The 15,517-nt window shown below is 44.2% G+C and overlaps 1 protein-coding gene across 1 annotated transcript in view; it reads left to right on the plus strand.

Moving 5' to 3' along the window:
* The first annotated feature begins 622 nt into the window (after window positions 1–622).
* The window catches only part of RRAS2 (RAS related 2), a 44,396-nt gene continuing 29,501 nt past the window's right edge, over window positions 623–15,517 (plus strand). Inside the window, exon 1 of the mRNA XM_027737813.2 lies at window positions 623–941. Coding sequence (XP_027593614.1) covers window positions 837–941 — 105 coding nt within the window. The 5' untranslated portion in view covers window positions 623–836. The remainder of the gene's footprint in view (window positions 942–15,517) is intronic.

Raw genomic sequence — 15,517 nt, forward strand, 5'->3', positions numbered from 1 at the left:
ATATGGGGCTGTGACACCCAGCGGTGGGTGACACTTGGAGGAGAGGGTGGCCTTGATCTGAATGGCCTAAATGAGTGGGAAACCTATTCATGTGGGCATGGACACAAGAAAACCTGATGGAGAGCGGTGAAAGAATATAGTCTCTATGATTTTTTTTCCCTCTGGGTGGGAAGCGACATTAGCGACGCTTTGGCTTTAAACCCCCCTGTGCCTTGGCTCGGCATCTGCACGCAGGGTCACTGAGACCTCCCTCCCCACCCCGTGGGTACCCAGAGCGGCTCATTAATGTTGATGAGGCACTCAGACGGGCGCCCCAGCAAAGCCCAGGAGGACACCGCTAATTACCTCCGCCGCGCCGTGTCTGGGGGCGGGAGAGCGGGGCAGGGGCGACACCCGGGGCTGGCACATCCCGCGCGGTGCCAACGCAGAGGCGGGGCCGGGCCCCCTCATGCATATGCAAGAGCTCATTAGCATGGCGATGACCCGCCCCCGGCCGTTCGCACGGCGGCACCGGGCTGGCCCCGCCCCCTCATGCATACCCCGGGCCTCATTAGCATGGCGATGAGCGGGCCCCGCCCCCGGCGGCCATTAGTGGCGCGGCGCCGTGGCTGCGGGGGCGGGCGGTGCTGTGCGCTCTGCTCCGCTCGGCTCGGCGCTGCCGCTGCTCCGCTCGGCGGGGCGGCCGCTACTCCTCTGCTGCTGCCGCTGCTCGGGGCGGCGGGGCCTGCGGCTGCTCAGCCCCAGGAGGAGGAGAAGGAGAGCGGCGGGGAGAGAGGCAGGCGCCGGACCCCGCGGCGGCGGCGGCGCTGCCGCGATCGGCTGCGCTCGGCTCCCCCATGGCCGCGGGCTGCAGGGACGGCCCGGGGCAGGAGAAGTACCGGCTGGTGGTGGTGGGCGGCGGCGGCGTGGGCAAGTCGGCGCTCACCATCCAGTTCATCCAGGTGAGGGGCCGCGGCGCCGGGGGGAAACCGCTCCGCCCGGCGGGGCCTGGGCGCTGCCCGGCGCGCAGCGCGGGGGGGCCGGAGCTGGAGCCGGCGCGGCGGGGCGGCAGCTCCTGGCGGCGCCGCGGGATGCTGCCGGCGGGGCAGCGGGAAGCCAGGGGTGGGGAGGCGGCGGCGGCGTGACCTTGAGGGGCCCGGGGCGGCGGCGGTGGCCGAGGTGGTGCGAGCCCCCGGGAAGGTTCTGGAGGGCGGGAAGGGGCGGACGCCGCCCCCGGCCCGCCGGGCGCCGCCGCCGGGGTGGGGTTCGCCGGGGCCGGGCGCGCTCAGCGCCGGGGCCGCCGCGGCGCTGGGACCGGCGGCTCCGGTGTCGCGGGCGGGGTCTGGCCCCGCGCTCCGCCCGGGAAGCGGCAGGCGCGGTCGGCAGCCGCGGCCGGGGAGCGGTGACACTCGGCGTCCGGCTCCGAAATAGCTGCCCCGGGCTGAGCACCTTGTGCCGGCCCGGCGAGGGGCCAGGAAGCTCCTGCGGCTCCCCGCGAGAGAGGAGGAGGGTTTGCAATGGGCACACTGTGCTAGCTGTGAGCAGCCACCCTCCACCGCCTCTCTGAGCTGCTGTTGATCCTTCAACTTCTAGACAATTGAACTTTTTCTTTTATTCGCTTTCAGTAAAAAACATGACAGAATAGGTGCTGCAAAGCGTGCGTCTCAGTCTCACGAGGAAGAGCCCTTTTTACTGTTTCACCACTAATTCAGCCGTAGCCCCTTTATTTATTTTCATCCTCTGCCCTGTTGCTTCGCGTTTCTACCTCTGCCTGTTTATGGTGGGAGGAGGAGACAACCACTTGCGTTCTGCTTGTTGGTGTAGCTGACGGCAGATCAGCAAATCTGGAGAGTGTGGCTTTTTGTTTGTTTTCTTTTATTCCACTGAGGAGAGGCCATAATGCTCTACCAACCCCTAAGATACGCTGCTTGACAGCGGGGCAAAGTTGTCTTTTAATGCTTGGGGCAATGGTGTTCTCACCTAATATTTTGTTACAACAGGTGATCTGATAGCAAATAGACTATTTCTTTATTTCAGATTTTTGTCACTAACACATATGTCCATGTGTTCATTAGTTGTAGTACTCTGATTAGAATTTAAGCTCTGCAGAATAGACTAACTAACTACACAAGAAACAGCGCTTTGAAATTTTGGGTAAGTACTGGATAACTGAATGTTTATAAAATCCAGGATCAGAACAGACACTTTGGGAGAATTAGCTCTTTAGAAGTTAGTTTGAATGGTGTATTTGAGATTGAAATGTGTTGTACAGTGCCTTTTCTCAGATGCATAGATGGCTGATCAGATACCGGTGGAATACTGAGTTGTTGGTCTGTTTGAAGGTGATGAGGCTGGAATAACTGCAGTCCTCTCAGTGTGTGGATTGAATTCTTCATTGCTTGTGTATGGAGATAATTGAGTACCTAGGTTGTCTGAACTTGGTTTAGGGTGCCGTTCACTCGAACATGATCCTGCTGCCTTAGCTGGTGTTGCCTGTATCTTGCTGTGAACATCTAAGCTGGCTGTAACAGTAATGCGTGCAGCTGGACGTGGCTTCAGTTCTGAGATGCTGCTGTCTCAGGAAATGTTGCTGAATGGATTTCTGGATTCCTTGGCAGAATCAAAGGCTTTTGGATAACTAACTTCACAACAAAAATGCTGTAATTTCTATTAAAGGCAGAAGGAGGAAAAAAGTGAACTTCACACTTGATGTCTGGGCACATCCATTTATATTAAGAGCAGTAAGGTTCTGCTGGGTACTGGATAGCTTCAATAATTGAGCACTGGTAGAAATTAATTCTTTAAAATTTGAGCTTATATAAAATGTAAATAAAAGTTTTGGGTCAAGTGCTGTGACTGACACTTGTCTTCCAGCAAATCTATGCAAAAGAGGAACCTGTGTCTGCTTTGTCACATATAAGTATCTCTTCAAATAACAGCAGGAAAAGAAATAGTTCACTTTGAAATAATAATGGCCAGTCTTCGCGAGCGAAGATTTTGGGAAAGGTCATTAACCCTTCCAGCCTGCGCAGTGGATTTTTAGGTGAGACAGTTGAGGGAACAGCACTGTGGTGTTAAGCTGACACGTTTAGGGTGAGATTTCAAAACAACTTATTGTCAGTTTGCATTAATTTATCTTCATCTCCTGCCCTCTCCGCAGCTTTATCTTGAGATAAAATCTTGCCACCGCAAAGTGAAGTTTAGCAGAACATTCAACCTTAAAAAATACCAGACCCAAAGAGAAATAGCTGAGCCAGTACCTCCAGAACAGTACCTCGGGTACCTTAGAGAAGAGTTTCGTGTTGTTTCCACGCTTGCCATGTGGTTACGGACAATGAGAGATGAGGCTTGCTGTATTATTTATATCCCTCAGTGTCTTCCTGAGCTCTTAAAGCTGTGATGTTATCAAGCGTGTGCAAAGCCCGTGCAAGCACTTAGGTAGTTTCTGTATGGGAAGTGTATTGCCAGATACATTGTTTGTCTTTTAAGGCTGCACAGAAACTGCTCCAAGTTGTTTTAAAATTGATTACAAGCAAGTCACGTGCTTCATTTTTGGAATTTCTTAGGATTAAGTGACAAACGTGTAGTGTGGCCTTCACTAAAACATGGATCAGTACTAGCTCTTGCCACATGACAGATCGTGATGTCAGTGAAAGATTTAAATTCTATTTTGCTTTTTTATTCCTTGTGTTTAAAATATGGCTGTCAGCAACTCAGTTTTGAAGCTTAAAAAGGAAAGTGTTTTCTCCTTACTGATAATGGCAAATATTTCTACGCTTGACTTTGCTCTCCTATAATTCTTTATTTAATTTTCAGTAAATCAGTACTCAAGTACAGTTGTTCTTGCTTTTACTTCAGTGCTACTGATTATTTTCTGGTAAATAAGACTATTGTGGTGACAGGATATCATGGGGAAGCATGTGCTGTGATTTACGTTGTATCTTTGAAAGACAACAGGGGATTCATATTTGAAAATGGGAAAAGTCTTCCTTGATTTCAGATAAAACAAGTGAAAACATGAGGAGTGGAGGATGTAAGAAGAACTAATGAATCTGCTTTCTTTTGCCAGCTTTCTGGGATCCTGCACAGCTCATCCTTTCCTGCCTTGTTTAGGTGTTGGTGGGGAAGCAGAGAGCATTCTTTCCTACAGGAGTAGTAATGGCTGAGGTTATGGTAGGGATCAGCATGTGAAGCGCTCCTGTGTGAGAGTATCAGTTCCCCATGATTGTTGTGCTCAGTCTGAGCTGAAACAACAACGTTTTTATAAGGAGGCTGAGTGAGCAAACCCATCTCATACAATGAAAGCTCTTTCACTTACTGGGTCCAGCATCACTGTGCTAATTAGTAGTGCAGGAGGAGTGGGTGCACGAGGTGTAGTTGGTCACTTGTGTACAGCTGCTTGTGGTCCTGGGTTCACTTCTCAGATGTTCATCTAGCAATTTGGAGGAACTTTAGAGTACAAATTAGCAGATCAAAGCTTTCGGTGGTTAGATGACTATAGTGTGTTCCTCAAAATTCTTCCTCTAGGGAGATAAACACAGCTCAATATTGCTGTTGGTGGGCCAGGATTTCATCCTGGAAATATCAGGTCATTTCCTTTAAATCAGGATATGATAGATGAACTTACTGCTGTTGAGTCTGTGCACTGTTAAGACAGGAAGTGAAGATGTTTTAATTGAGGAGGAGAGTTGATGGGATGTTGAAGCCATAAACTCTAGGAAAGCAGCAGTGAAGGATAGCTCAGCATTCACCGCAGCATTTTGTAAAACTCTTAAGTGGTAGAACCAAGCATTCCTTCTCTTATTGAAAACATACACAAATAATCCATCATCCTTACATCCCAAGAGGCAGAAAACTTTTAAAATGCATTGCAGTCAGTTAACTGGCCTCTTAGCAGGCTGAGGTATTTGGGAGTATGAGCTGTGCAGAGCACACAGCTGTTGCCACAATAGCTTTTCTCCAGCTGTCATGCAGAGGTCTGTCACAAAATACCCCACATTCCCCTGTAACTCAGTCCTTTGTAATATTCAGGTTTCCTTGCTCAAAGGGAATACAGCCTAGCAACTACCTAATCACCCTCTGAATTTTTTTTTATCCCGCAGTTGCCATTTACTTCATGCTTTTTTTTTTTTTCAAATCTGAACAACGTATAGCTAGTTTTAGCAGTATACAGCAAGAAAGTCTCCAATGTTTTATTCTTTCAAATCTGCTCTGCAAAATAGTGGATGTTTCTGATCAGAATTGATAAAATTATTTGTCCTACGGTTTTTTCCTCTTCATAAAAGTATAGCTTTTGTTTTGTGACAGTGACATGTATAGTTTTACATACTGAGCAGACTCTAGTGGCCCCCATGAATGTATTAGTTAATAAATGTCCCTAGATCCTTGAGATGGTATTGACTGGACATAATTAAGTGTGACTGAGTTCAACTTAGTTTGTCAGTCAGCCTGATGTTACCTGTGGTAATGCATGAACATGTTTGAAACTGCTAAAACAGTTAATGTGATACAAAAGGCATGTAGAGGTTCAGTGTTTGGGTTTTTTTTGTTTGTTTACTGATTTCATGCTGTATTTACAAGCTCAAATCTTACTGCCAAATTTGTAAAAGAAAGTATTTTTCCTACTGCTCTTAAACTGTGCTCCAAGCTCTGATTGGAGCTGAACTAGTTAGTTTCCACTAACTAGTGAGTAAAATGAGTTGGATGTAGATTTTTGACTCTTGAATGTTAATATCAGACACTTGTCTGAAAGCAAGCATATGACTTGCAGATGGATGGCAAGCAGTTGTTCAGGCTTTTTTTCCTCTTTTTCCTTTACTTTTCCAAGCTACTACTTTCACAAGACTGTTAGTTCTCCTTAGCTAGAAATAAAGCTAAAGGTGGGTTATCTCAAAGGGTCTTTTATCTCTGAAATAGCTGTTGGGCAACAAAATAGCTTGTTCTGAATTTTATGCTCTAAATATGAATTTCAAGCTCTAAAATAGAGTAGTAAAGTAGATTGAAAAGCAACAACTGAACATGCAGCTGGTGCTGGAGCCAGCGTGCTGGATGTTTGACAGACCCTGATGTCTTAGTGTACCACTTCTGTATGCTGGACTCGGGATGTGCAAATCCCTCCAGAGTTTCTGGGTGTTCTGACTAACCCTCGCTGACCGTCCAAAAAAATGCTCTTCAAGTAAGCGCGTAAGGAAATCAAAGGAGTCAGATGCCACGAATTCCAGGCTGCAGATTCACGCAGGGCTATGCTGGGACTGGTATGCTTATATTGTGATAAAGCGTGGGGCCTTCTTACCGTAAGTCGTGCAGTGTAACTCAAGGTGACAAAATACAGTCCGGGAGAGCGAGCAACTGATTGTTGACATCTGTTGGGGTTAAAGGTGGGAAATAAAAATCCTAATCAAAACAAAGCACTTGTGATGCAGTCACTTGGAATAATAAGGGCTGCTTGTTGCCCTTCTTGTGAAACTTGAACCGTTCAGCTTCTTGTTTCCTGGAGCACTGCTACCACGTAAAAGGTTGGACTCGCTCCGATGAGTTGTAGATTTACAGCTTGGGAATGTGGTAGATGACTTCAGGCTTGCCTTGCAGGCAAGAAGGAAACCTTAAGTTACCTGTGAGTGTTCCAGTATAGCCAGCAGTGGCATAATACATCCTAAGCTACTCAGCACGGATGCCATGTGCTAAATGGCACATACAGGGTAGGACTGAGCTGGGTTCAAAAGCTGGCATAAATTTGTAGCAGTGTGGCAGTTTTGAGATACTCATTCTGGTTTTGAGCAATTTACAGTTCTTTCCCAAAGTTGAAATTCCTTTGGGATAACCTAACGCGCGTCGCAGTCAGAAAGCACCTTTCTGTGTGTTCACTCCTGGCAGCGGTTGCTTATATAGCAAGTAAATATTGACGTACCTTTTGGTTATCAGGTTGTCTTCTACTGCCACTTGCACAAGGAGTACTGGCACAGCTTCCCAGATTACTGGCCGGCATGCCCTTTGCACTCTGAGGGATGAATAGGCAGCCGCTGGCCTGTAGCCCTGTTCCTCCTTCCCGTACTAGAGGGAGAGGCTCCTGCTTCTGGTTTTGGCTGGAGCTCTGAATTCCAGTGTTCAGTAGTGGTGGTAGAGGGTGGCTCTCATAAGTAGAGCCCTTATATTCCGGAGAGTTTTGAAGGACCCGAATGACTCGTATTTGTATACCTTGTGCAACCTGTTCGCACTTACCGAAAGCATTCCCAGCACTGAAAATGTTGTGACTGAGCTCCTTGATAAATCCGAAGATAAATACCAGCTTCGTGAAGTGTAGCATAGCAGTCTTCTGGCTAGCTGGTAGGAAGCTGGGTTTTCTGCAGACCTTCCCAAATGAGTCACTCTTCAGGTCTACACTGGCGTGACACGAGTGGAGAACTTCTCTGTTGGTTCAGACAGTTCAGGTGGCTTTAACTCCATGGGTTTGGTATTCTTGTCTTCAGTTATGTTCATAAGGCAACTGTTAAAGGAACATCTAACAACCAGATAAATGCATCACTTCTGTGAATGTGTTTGAGTTCAACAAATGTGTAAAAGCATCATTAAAACTGAAATCACACCTATAATTGATACTTTCCTTTTTTATTCTTCTTTAGAACTTTTCCTTGTTCCTCTCCATATAACTTCCAAAGATTTCTGGATGCAACTTTGAACATCCAAGACAAACTCTTACTGTAAGGAGTAAGAGTGAATGGGAACTAGATTGAAAAGTTTAATTGCAAATGATGCCATTAGGCAATGTTTGCCTGCAAGTGGCTTGCCTTATCAAGTTGGTGGAGTTTGGTTTTGAAATTCTGTGGGACAGCAATGGTAGCCTGCTACTACAAATTTCTAGAGTTAGTTCCCAGATGAATTATTTCTATCTGAGCAGTGAGTGAGAGGCCCTTTCTGTTTGTCTTGAACTGTATCCTTCATTACTAAGGTATGATCTGTGACTGTGAACAACTTTTTTTTCTTGTATCTTTTTATCTTCTGTTCTTTGCTACTTTTTATGTTCTGTCTCACGGCTTAAGTGTGGTTGCAGCTTAGGTTTTGGATAGCCTGTAGGGCACTTCGTGGGAACAGGTAATACAAAACAAAATATTTCTCTCCTCTCTTTATAACTTAATTACTTGTAGTAGATAGCAGACAAGGGATGTTTACCTAGTCTGTTTGCTTTTCTTACTTTTTCTCCTCCAATGACACACCATACGTATACTTAAGCTGGTCACATCCCAGCCTCTAAAGTGCCCGATGTGCAGTGGTGCTTCTAGGTGGAACTTCCATGAAGTTGAAATTACTTTTTTATGGATTGCTTGCTTTTATTAGGCTGTTTTTAAGAGGGCTGGCTGGATTGCAGTGCATGGGCTGTTCTGGGTTAAGTTAAAGAAGGTCATGTATTTACGTTTAAGTGGTTGATCTTGCGACTAATCAAGCATTGTGTGCAAGGGCTGTCATTACAGCGAGGTCAGGGGTTCTAATCTGCTGCTGGAATGGGAAAAGCTGGAGAACTTGCACTTAAGCTGCCCTTAAGCACACACAGAGCCTCAAACCCTGGATGAGGGTTACTGGGGGGGACTGTGTGCACTTCTCTAGTTAGGTGGAGAAGTGCCATAAACTTGGATATCCTGTTGGATGATGGAGTTAATTTTGTGAATTTTTGTAATGTACAAATGTACTCACACGAAATCCCATAAAGGACTAAAAAGGAGAAACCTCTGGAAGAGGCTTGCGTGGAGCTCTCCAGAACTGCAATTGGCAAGTGAGAGCTGCATTTGTGACCACAAGGGCTGTGCTGAAGCAATAGGAGTGGTGTGGTGGTGCAGGTGGAGGAACTGAAGGGCCTTGAAAGTGAGGGCAAGTTGGTCGCTTGCTTTTTAGAAGGTACTGACAGTGGGGAGGCACAAAGCCAGGGAAATATTTTTACTCTGCAAGCCTGAAGAAACAGGGCTTTGTTGTAATTGAAGGTTTAATTTGATAAGCTAGTACTACCAGTAAGGAAAAAATGTTGAAAAGGTCCCCGTGCTGCCACAGCAGTTTGCCACTATAGCTATTTACTCCCTCTAGTTTGCTGAAACTCCACAAGCCATCGGAGTTAAAAATAACCAGGGAATGTTTTTACCCGGGATCAGTTACCCTGTCTGGTTCACTGTGCAGCTTTGCAAACAGCTTCATCTGGCAGTCGGGCTCATTTAACCAGACCTGCACCAGCTTCTCAGCTGCGACCAGAAAGCGAACTGTAGTTTTTGGTGAATCCAGATAGGAGTGAGTTCAGGCAGCAGGAATGTATGCAGAAGGGCACTATTAAAGATAGCGTAAAGTACTAGCTGCTAGCACCAGCGTGCCTTAATAATTAACCAGATGTTAGCACTGACACATAAAAATACTACAGTTGAAGAAAAAAATTAGTGTAACATTCATAAGCAAAAGTACTCTGCAAATATCTTTATTCAGAGGTCCTATGAGAAGCATTATTTCTCAGCAGATTAACTGTAGGTACGCACATTAATAACTATCAACTGTGTCACTTTCCTCAAGTCTTCTAAGCCGGAAAGTAAACTTGAGCTTCTACACAACTTAAAAGCAAATTATTTTTCCAGTCCTCTTCAGAGCATTCTGTAACTGTAGTGATATTGTAATATGTTGAGTCACTAGTTACATTTTGCTAGGAAAAGAAATTTTAATATCACTGCAGTTACTGTGTTGAGTTTTTCTGACAAAACTAACATGCTCAGCTCATATTACAGAGCATCTTCAGCATTCCTCATTTAAGAAAACATTAATCCATAAACCTGCAAGCAAATCTGAATATTTTACTTCATTTGTGGTAAGTAGACCATGAAATGGTAGGATGCTGCTGATAAATCTACGTGAAAAATCTGGCATCTTTGGGTAGAAGAGTGATCTGCTAAATTTATTCTGTTATTAGACTTGTTCTATATAAGAAAAATAAGTGGGATTACAGTAATATGTGCTGCCTGAGGTAGGGTGTTTCTAAATTGTGTGTTCATAATAATATTTCTGTGTTTCTCTCCTTTTATGAAGGTGTTTTGTAATCACGTGTAAAAAGTAGTTGTTGATAATATACTTGTGTATGTGATACCAACTCTGCTAAAAAAGCATACAGTGTTTTCCTCTACTAGCTCACACTAAGAGGCCTTCCTTAGCAAAACCAAATAAAGTAATGGTGATGTATTTAAATGGATTCTGGCTTTTCATGACCCAGTATTACTAAGAATGCAATTACGAGTGTATTTTGCAATTTCAGTTACTGCTCGGGATTTTTTTCCTAGCAGTCTGTCTTTGAAGTCCTCCAGAAGCATAGTATCCTTACCTTTGCATCGAGTTCTCCTGCCTCCCCTCAGACCCAAAACAATAGTACCTGAACCTTTGACTACGTGACCTGAGTGAGATTTCCAAGATGCACATGTAGGTGCTGTATCACTTTGATTTCCTATACTTTGACTTCCCTTTAACTGATGTTCGCCCTCCCCATGGAGCAAGTTCTCACCCTGCTGGAAATTCATTACCAACTTGAGATCCTGCTTTTGGGGTCTTATGGAGGCAATATCCTCGTGTGCTCAGTAGCACGCCTTTAGTGTTGCAGTGAATTCTGAAGACTTTATTTGATGGTTGTATCCATGATAAACATTTTCCAGACCCTCAAGTTTGAAAGTAAACCTGTGAGACCAAGACCTTTCTTAGCACATCAGCCAAGTTAAGCCAATGATCTTTGTCTTACCATCTGTGAGTATTTAAATGAAAAGTTTTAAACTGTGCAGATAATCTTATTTCTGTCTCTGTAAGCCTAAGAGGGGGGTGTGTGGTGGAATTTCTTTTTGTTTCTAGAAATGAAGTGTTCTGCCTGTGGCATCCAGTGGACCAACCACTTTGAATATCCTGCCTTGCTACTTTTAATGCTGGCTTTTAGGTTGTTGTTATCAACCAACAGTGCTGTTGACTACTTACCTTTGGTTTGGAGGCTTGTGCTTCTAGCTCTTATGAATTAGTTACTTCTCTAGCAGTTAGGGCAAAATTTTATGTTGTACGAGTGATGCTACCAACTGAAGAAGTACTAAACCTTGAAGCTCTTATCTTGTTTGATTGCTACAGTAACTAAACGTTTAAGGTGCAATACCGTGCCTGGATTATGGGAGGTTTAATCAACTGGGGGCACTCCAGAATCATCAAGAAACCACCAGAAGGGAATCGAGCTGCTCAGTGAAACTTCTTGAGCATGATTTTAGGATTAAATGTTAGATAAAAACAGGTCTTCAGCAGTAAAGTAATTTGAGATGCTTCTGTTTCTAGCAGTTGTGTGATTTGTAACTTGCTCTGTCATATTGCTTCAGCCTCGGGGGTGATGCTGTAGAAAGGTTGCTGTACAAACATCCAGGTAAAATTCTCTGTAGCTGATGTGAACCAACATTAGCAGTTAGTGAGACCCTTCTGCAGGCAGAGAGAGTGAGGGAGGGATGGGACAGGCAGCAGATTAACCACTGAAGATGATGATGTGCGTACAACTGGGTGAAGCCTTGTGCAATGGGGGGAAGTTAGCCTCTTCCAGCTCTGCTCAAGATGGAGACTGAGACTCAAGAGTGGTTGCTCTTATTGCATGGGGTGCAAGAAGAGTTGCGAAATGCCTCCTGTGTGTAATCCTGATAAGTGAGTCCTGTTATCTGATAAGAGGGTGTTCCGCTGAAGTCCTACAGAGTTTAGACTGTGTCAGATCAACTAATGGAGCCAGAGGTTTCATTTCTTTCAGGTTCAGCTGGAAGTTAGGGCAACTGAGTCTTCAAGCTGTTGTGGTCTTCTGTCTGGCCCAGCTGCTGCGGGTGCCTGTGCATCTCTGAGACCATTGAGGCTGGAAGTGAGGTCACTGCCTGTCAGTGGATCCGCTCTTTGATCCCCGGGTATTTGTTCTGAGAGCATTACTTAGTGCAAAGAGACGTTTTAAATTGAGTGCTGTAGTTTTATCAAGGATGCTTCAGGTTTTCAACATTTCTGAATTCCTGTATCTGTGACCTAAATCTACTAACTAGAGAAATTGTTTTGGCTCGTACAGTTCCTGCTTTGTTTCTATCTTACTGGAGCAGTACACCCAAATATGTTGATGCATATAGCTCAACTTCTTTGATTTTAAAAAAGATACTTGAAATCTCAGCTTTTGAGGTATCTGAAGACACTTTTTCCTTTTGTTGTCTAGAAGTTTTTGCACCCATTAGAATGGATATAGTGTGTATCAGGTAATTGAAGGATTTGATAAATTATTTTTGTCTGTTAAACTATTTTTAGTCATGTGTATTCTACAAAAGTTGATTAAAATTCACTAATATTTGTAAATTTAAAATTGCCCAATATCTTTGTTGGTGGGACTATATGGAGAAAAAAGCCTCAGATCTGAAGTAGTTGACTTCCTTGTCCCAATATTATCTGCCTTCTGCCAAGTAGGTTACATTCCACACATTTTTAATAGTGGCTTCTCCTCCTCCTTAGCTGCTTTGACTTGTTTTGTGGGAGAACTTGAATATTTCAACTCAGACACCAGAGGTCTTCTCCCAAAAAAGGAAACTGATAATAAAATTGTTCATTTAGAGCGGAATTTGAAAATAATCTGATCTGTGCTGATCTGAGTGTCTATTTAGTGGAATTGTGATCAGGGGTTTTAAAATCCAACTGAGTTGGGGATTTTGCTCAAGGTTTAACAGTTTTAGAATTTCAAGGTACAATTTTAGGTCTTAAACTATTAAAAAAAAAATCCATCGTCTTCTATGTCTTTCTTCAATTTACAAATATTGTGAGAGAAAATAAACAAAAGCCCTCCATCTCGTGAGTTGATCTCCTGAAAAAGACACTGGCTGCCTGTCTGCGTGAGGGAAGGTGGTGATCTGGAAGAATTTGTTCAGGGTGATTTCAGAAGATGAATAATTTAAACTGCAGCCACTTGCTTCAGACTAGATAATTGAGACTGGGTTTTCTAACAGCTGAACAGCTTATGTTAAAAACTTAAAAAATTCCCTGCGGTGCATGTACTCTAGGTAGCTGTTTTGTACATGAGTAATCCCATGGTAAATGAGTAGGTTGAGAAATTTAAGAGTATCTCAGCTTTTCCCCTGTGCTAGGAGTTACTATGAGATGCTACTGTGATGGCCTAACACTGTTCACCCAGGTATTTATCATCTTTCTATAGCTTCTTCCATGAATGGGTTATGATGCCTCTGGTCTCTCCTCAATGATGTATGTAGGCAAAGGGGCTCATGCTACTTGATTCTCCTAAGCAAAACCCCATGTGTGTGGTAGTACTGTTACTGCTGAATAAAAATCTCTTGAGTTGGAACACTGACTGTCAGCTTCCACAGTTGCTGTGGAAGTGTAGTGTTTCTGAGTGTGTGCTGTTGCAAATGAATGGCTGCCTGCTCTCCTGGCAGTGGGCTATCATAGCGAGTCATGGGAAGATAGCCCCTGATTTGCTTTTGAGTCTTCGGGATCTGCCGGTCATTTCCTAAACCCGAAGCATGTAGGCTGTCAATGCCAAAACATATTTGAGGAGAGCTTTGTTGTAAGTCTGCTTACTTTCTTAAAAAAAAAAAAAAAACAACAAAAAACAAACCAAAACCAATGAAAAAACTTCAAGCAAAAAACCAGCAGTGCCTTACTGGGTCTTGATTCTGTTCTGCAAGTTTGTAACACATATGGTCCCTCTAAGCAGTTTTGAGTTTTGGTCATTATGAAAGGTTGAGTTTAACACATGCCCAGGAAATGAGACTTAGAAGACTTATGATTTAGATTAAAATACTTTCTAATGCTGGAAGAAAGCTTAAGAGAGAAACTACTTGCCTTTAGTTGGTAGCATCCACCCGGTCCGTGTAAATAACACCAGCTTTGCTGCATGTTAAAAGCTGGCAGAGCTGTGTGGTGCTAATCCTGTGTTAGAGGTACGTTCACACTTGGCTACATACGAGTTAACCAACAAGAACATAAGGTATTCTGAAGGTTTTCTGCTTGTCAAACTGATGTACTGCCTGTCCGGAGACTTCACCTATGATTACTGGAACTCTGAATAGTCCATTATTCTAAGTATGATGAAGTTGAAGAACCTGTTTCTAATCTATAAAAATGAGAGAAACTAATGTGCTTTCCTGTGGTTTTGGTGCAGAAGGCTGGCTGCCTGTGCATTCCACGCTCTGTTTTCTCTTCACTGAATGCCTTAACCGCAAGATCTCTACTTGGTAGAATACGGGAGCGGAAATAGCAGTAGGGGTTTTTTTTAAAAGAAAAAAAAAACAACAAAAACCAACAAAAACCCTTCTGATCAAACCCTGTGCATTCTAAAGCTGCCTTCTGAAAGTAAACAAATTGAAGGTCTTTGCACACCACTCACATCTTAAGATGGCATTTACTGTACTGCTACCTCTTGGTGGTCTAGTGGTTAGAGTGTCTGACTCTCACCTCTGCGACCCGGGTTCGATTCCCGGCCCCCTGGGCAGGTGGAGCTCGTCAGCCGTGGAAGGCAATCCACCTAAGAGAAGGTCACTCTAAACAAACCTACATCCTGGGGACCTCACTGCCACTGTCCAAGCTTTGCTCGGCCCCGGCAGATGAACCTCAGGACTAAAGGGTGGGCTCAGTTCAGCGCACGCTGTGTCTCACCTAAAAATCCACTGCGCAGGCTGGAAGGGTTAATGACCTTTCCCAAAATCTTCGCTCGCGAAGACTGGCCATTACTTTACTTACCTCTTTATAGATTTAAATTAAACATTTGCAGGAGTCCTTTGCTCAAGAAAGCAATCAAATAATGATGTTCCCTATTTATTTGAGATGATACGTTATTACATATGCCTGTCAGACCTGTCAGGGAAGAATTTTGCACACTGCAGTTTGAATTTAGATGTTTCTCTGTAGATTAATTTTATAATGAAAATGAGTGTGTTTAGGTGATGGAGTATGTTCTTTCCTTCGGGGCAAGATGTTTTAAATTGTATTCCCTACTAGATGTATGGTAAAGCCACTTTTTCAAGTGCTGCTAACCTGTTAGTAACAGGTTACCAGAGTAGAGTTACAGAGTTAGTAACAGTAGTGGAGGACTTGGCATGTAGTGAATTTGGCTAGTTTGGTATGAGTTCCTTCTGTATGTATTCTGAATTGGGGTCAGGTTACTTATTTGTTAGCTGCTCAGTTCCTGTCAATGTGAACTTACTTGGAGAGAGAACAACTTGGAATTTTGTTTGCTTCTAATGTTTTTGTTTGTGGATTTTATAATTGCTGTATTTCATGCTATAGAAACTCCTGGGTTGCCTTTTTTTCTTCTTGCTCTTTGCATGGGATAGGTAGTTCTTCTGGTGCTGTGCCTTCTGCACTGTAGAATCAGCCTCTGAAGGATTATGGCCTCCAGAAATGAAGGGGGGAATGGCTGGATTGCTTTGGAGGGGATGAGAAAGCAAGTAAGAGCAGCAAGGTTACATTTCCGGAGTAATGACTTCTCTCCTGGAAAGTCTTACGGGACCTGTCAAGTTGAAAGACTGTAAACTAGCATAGT

The sequence above is a fragment of the Pipra filicauda genome, unplaced genomic scaffold (genome assembly GCF_003945595.2).
Source record: "Pipra filicauda isolate LSUMZ 115617 unplaced genomic scaffold, ASM394559v2 scaffold26_size5592650_pilon, whole genome shotgun sequence".
In the NCBI taxonomy this organism is placed as follows: domain Eukaryota; kingdom Metazoa; phylum Chordata; class Aves; order Passeriformes; family Pipridae; genus Pipra; species Pipra filicauda.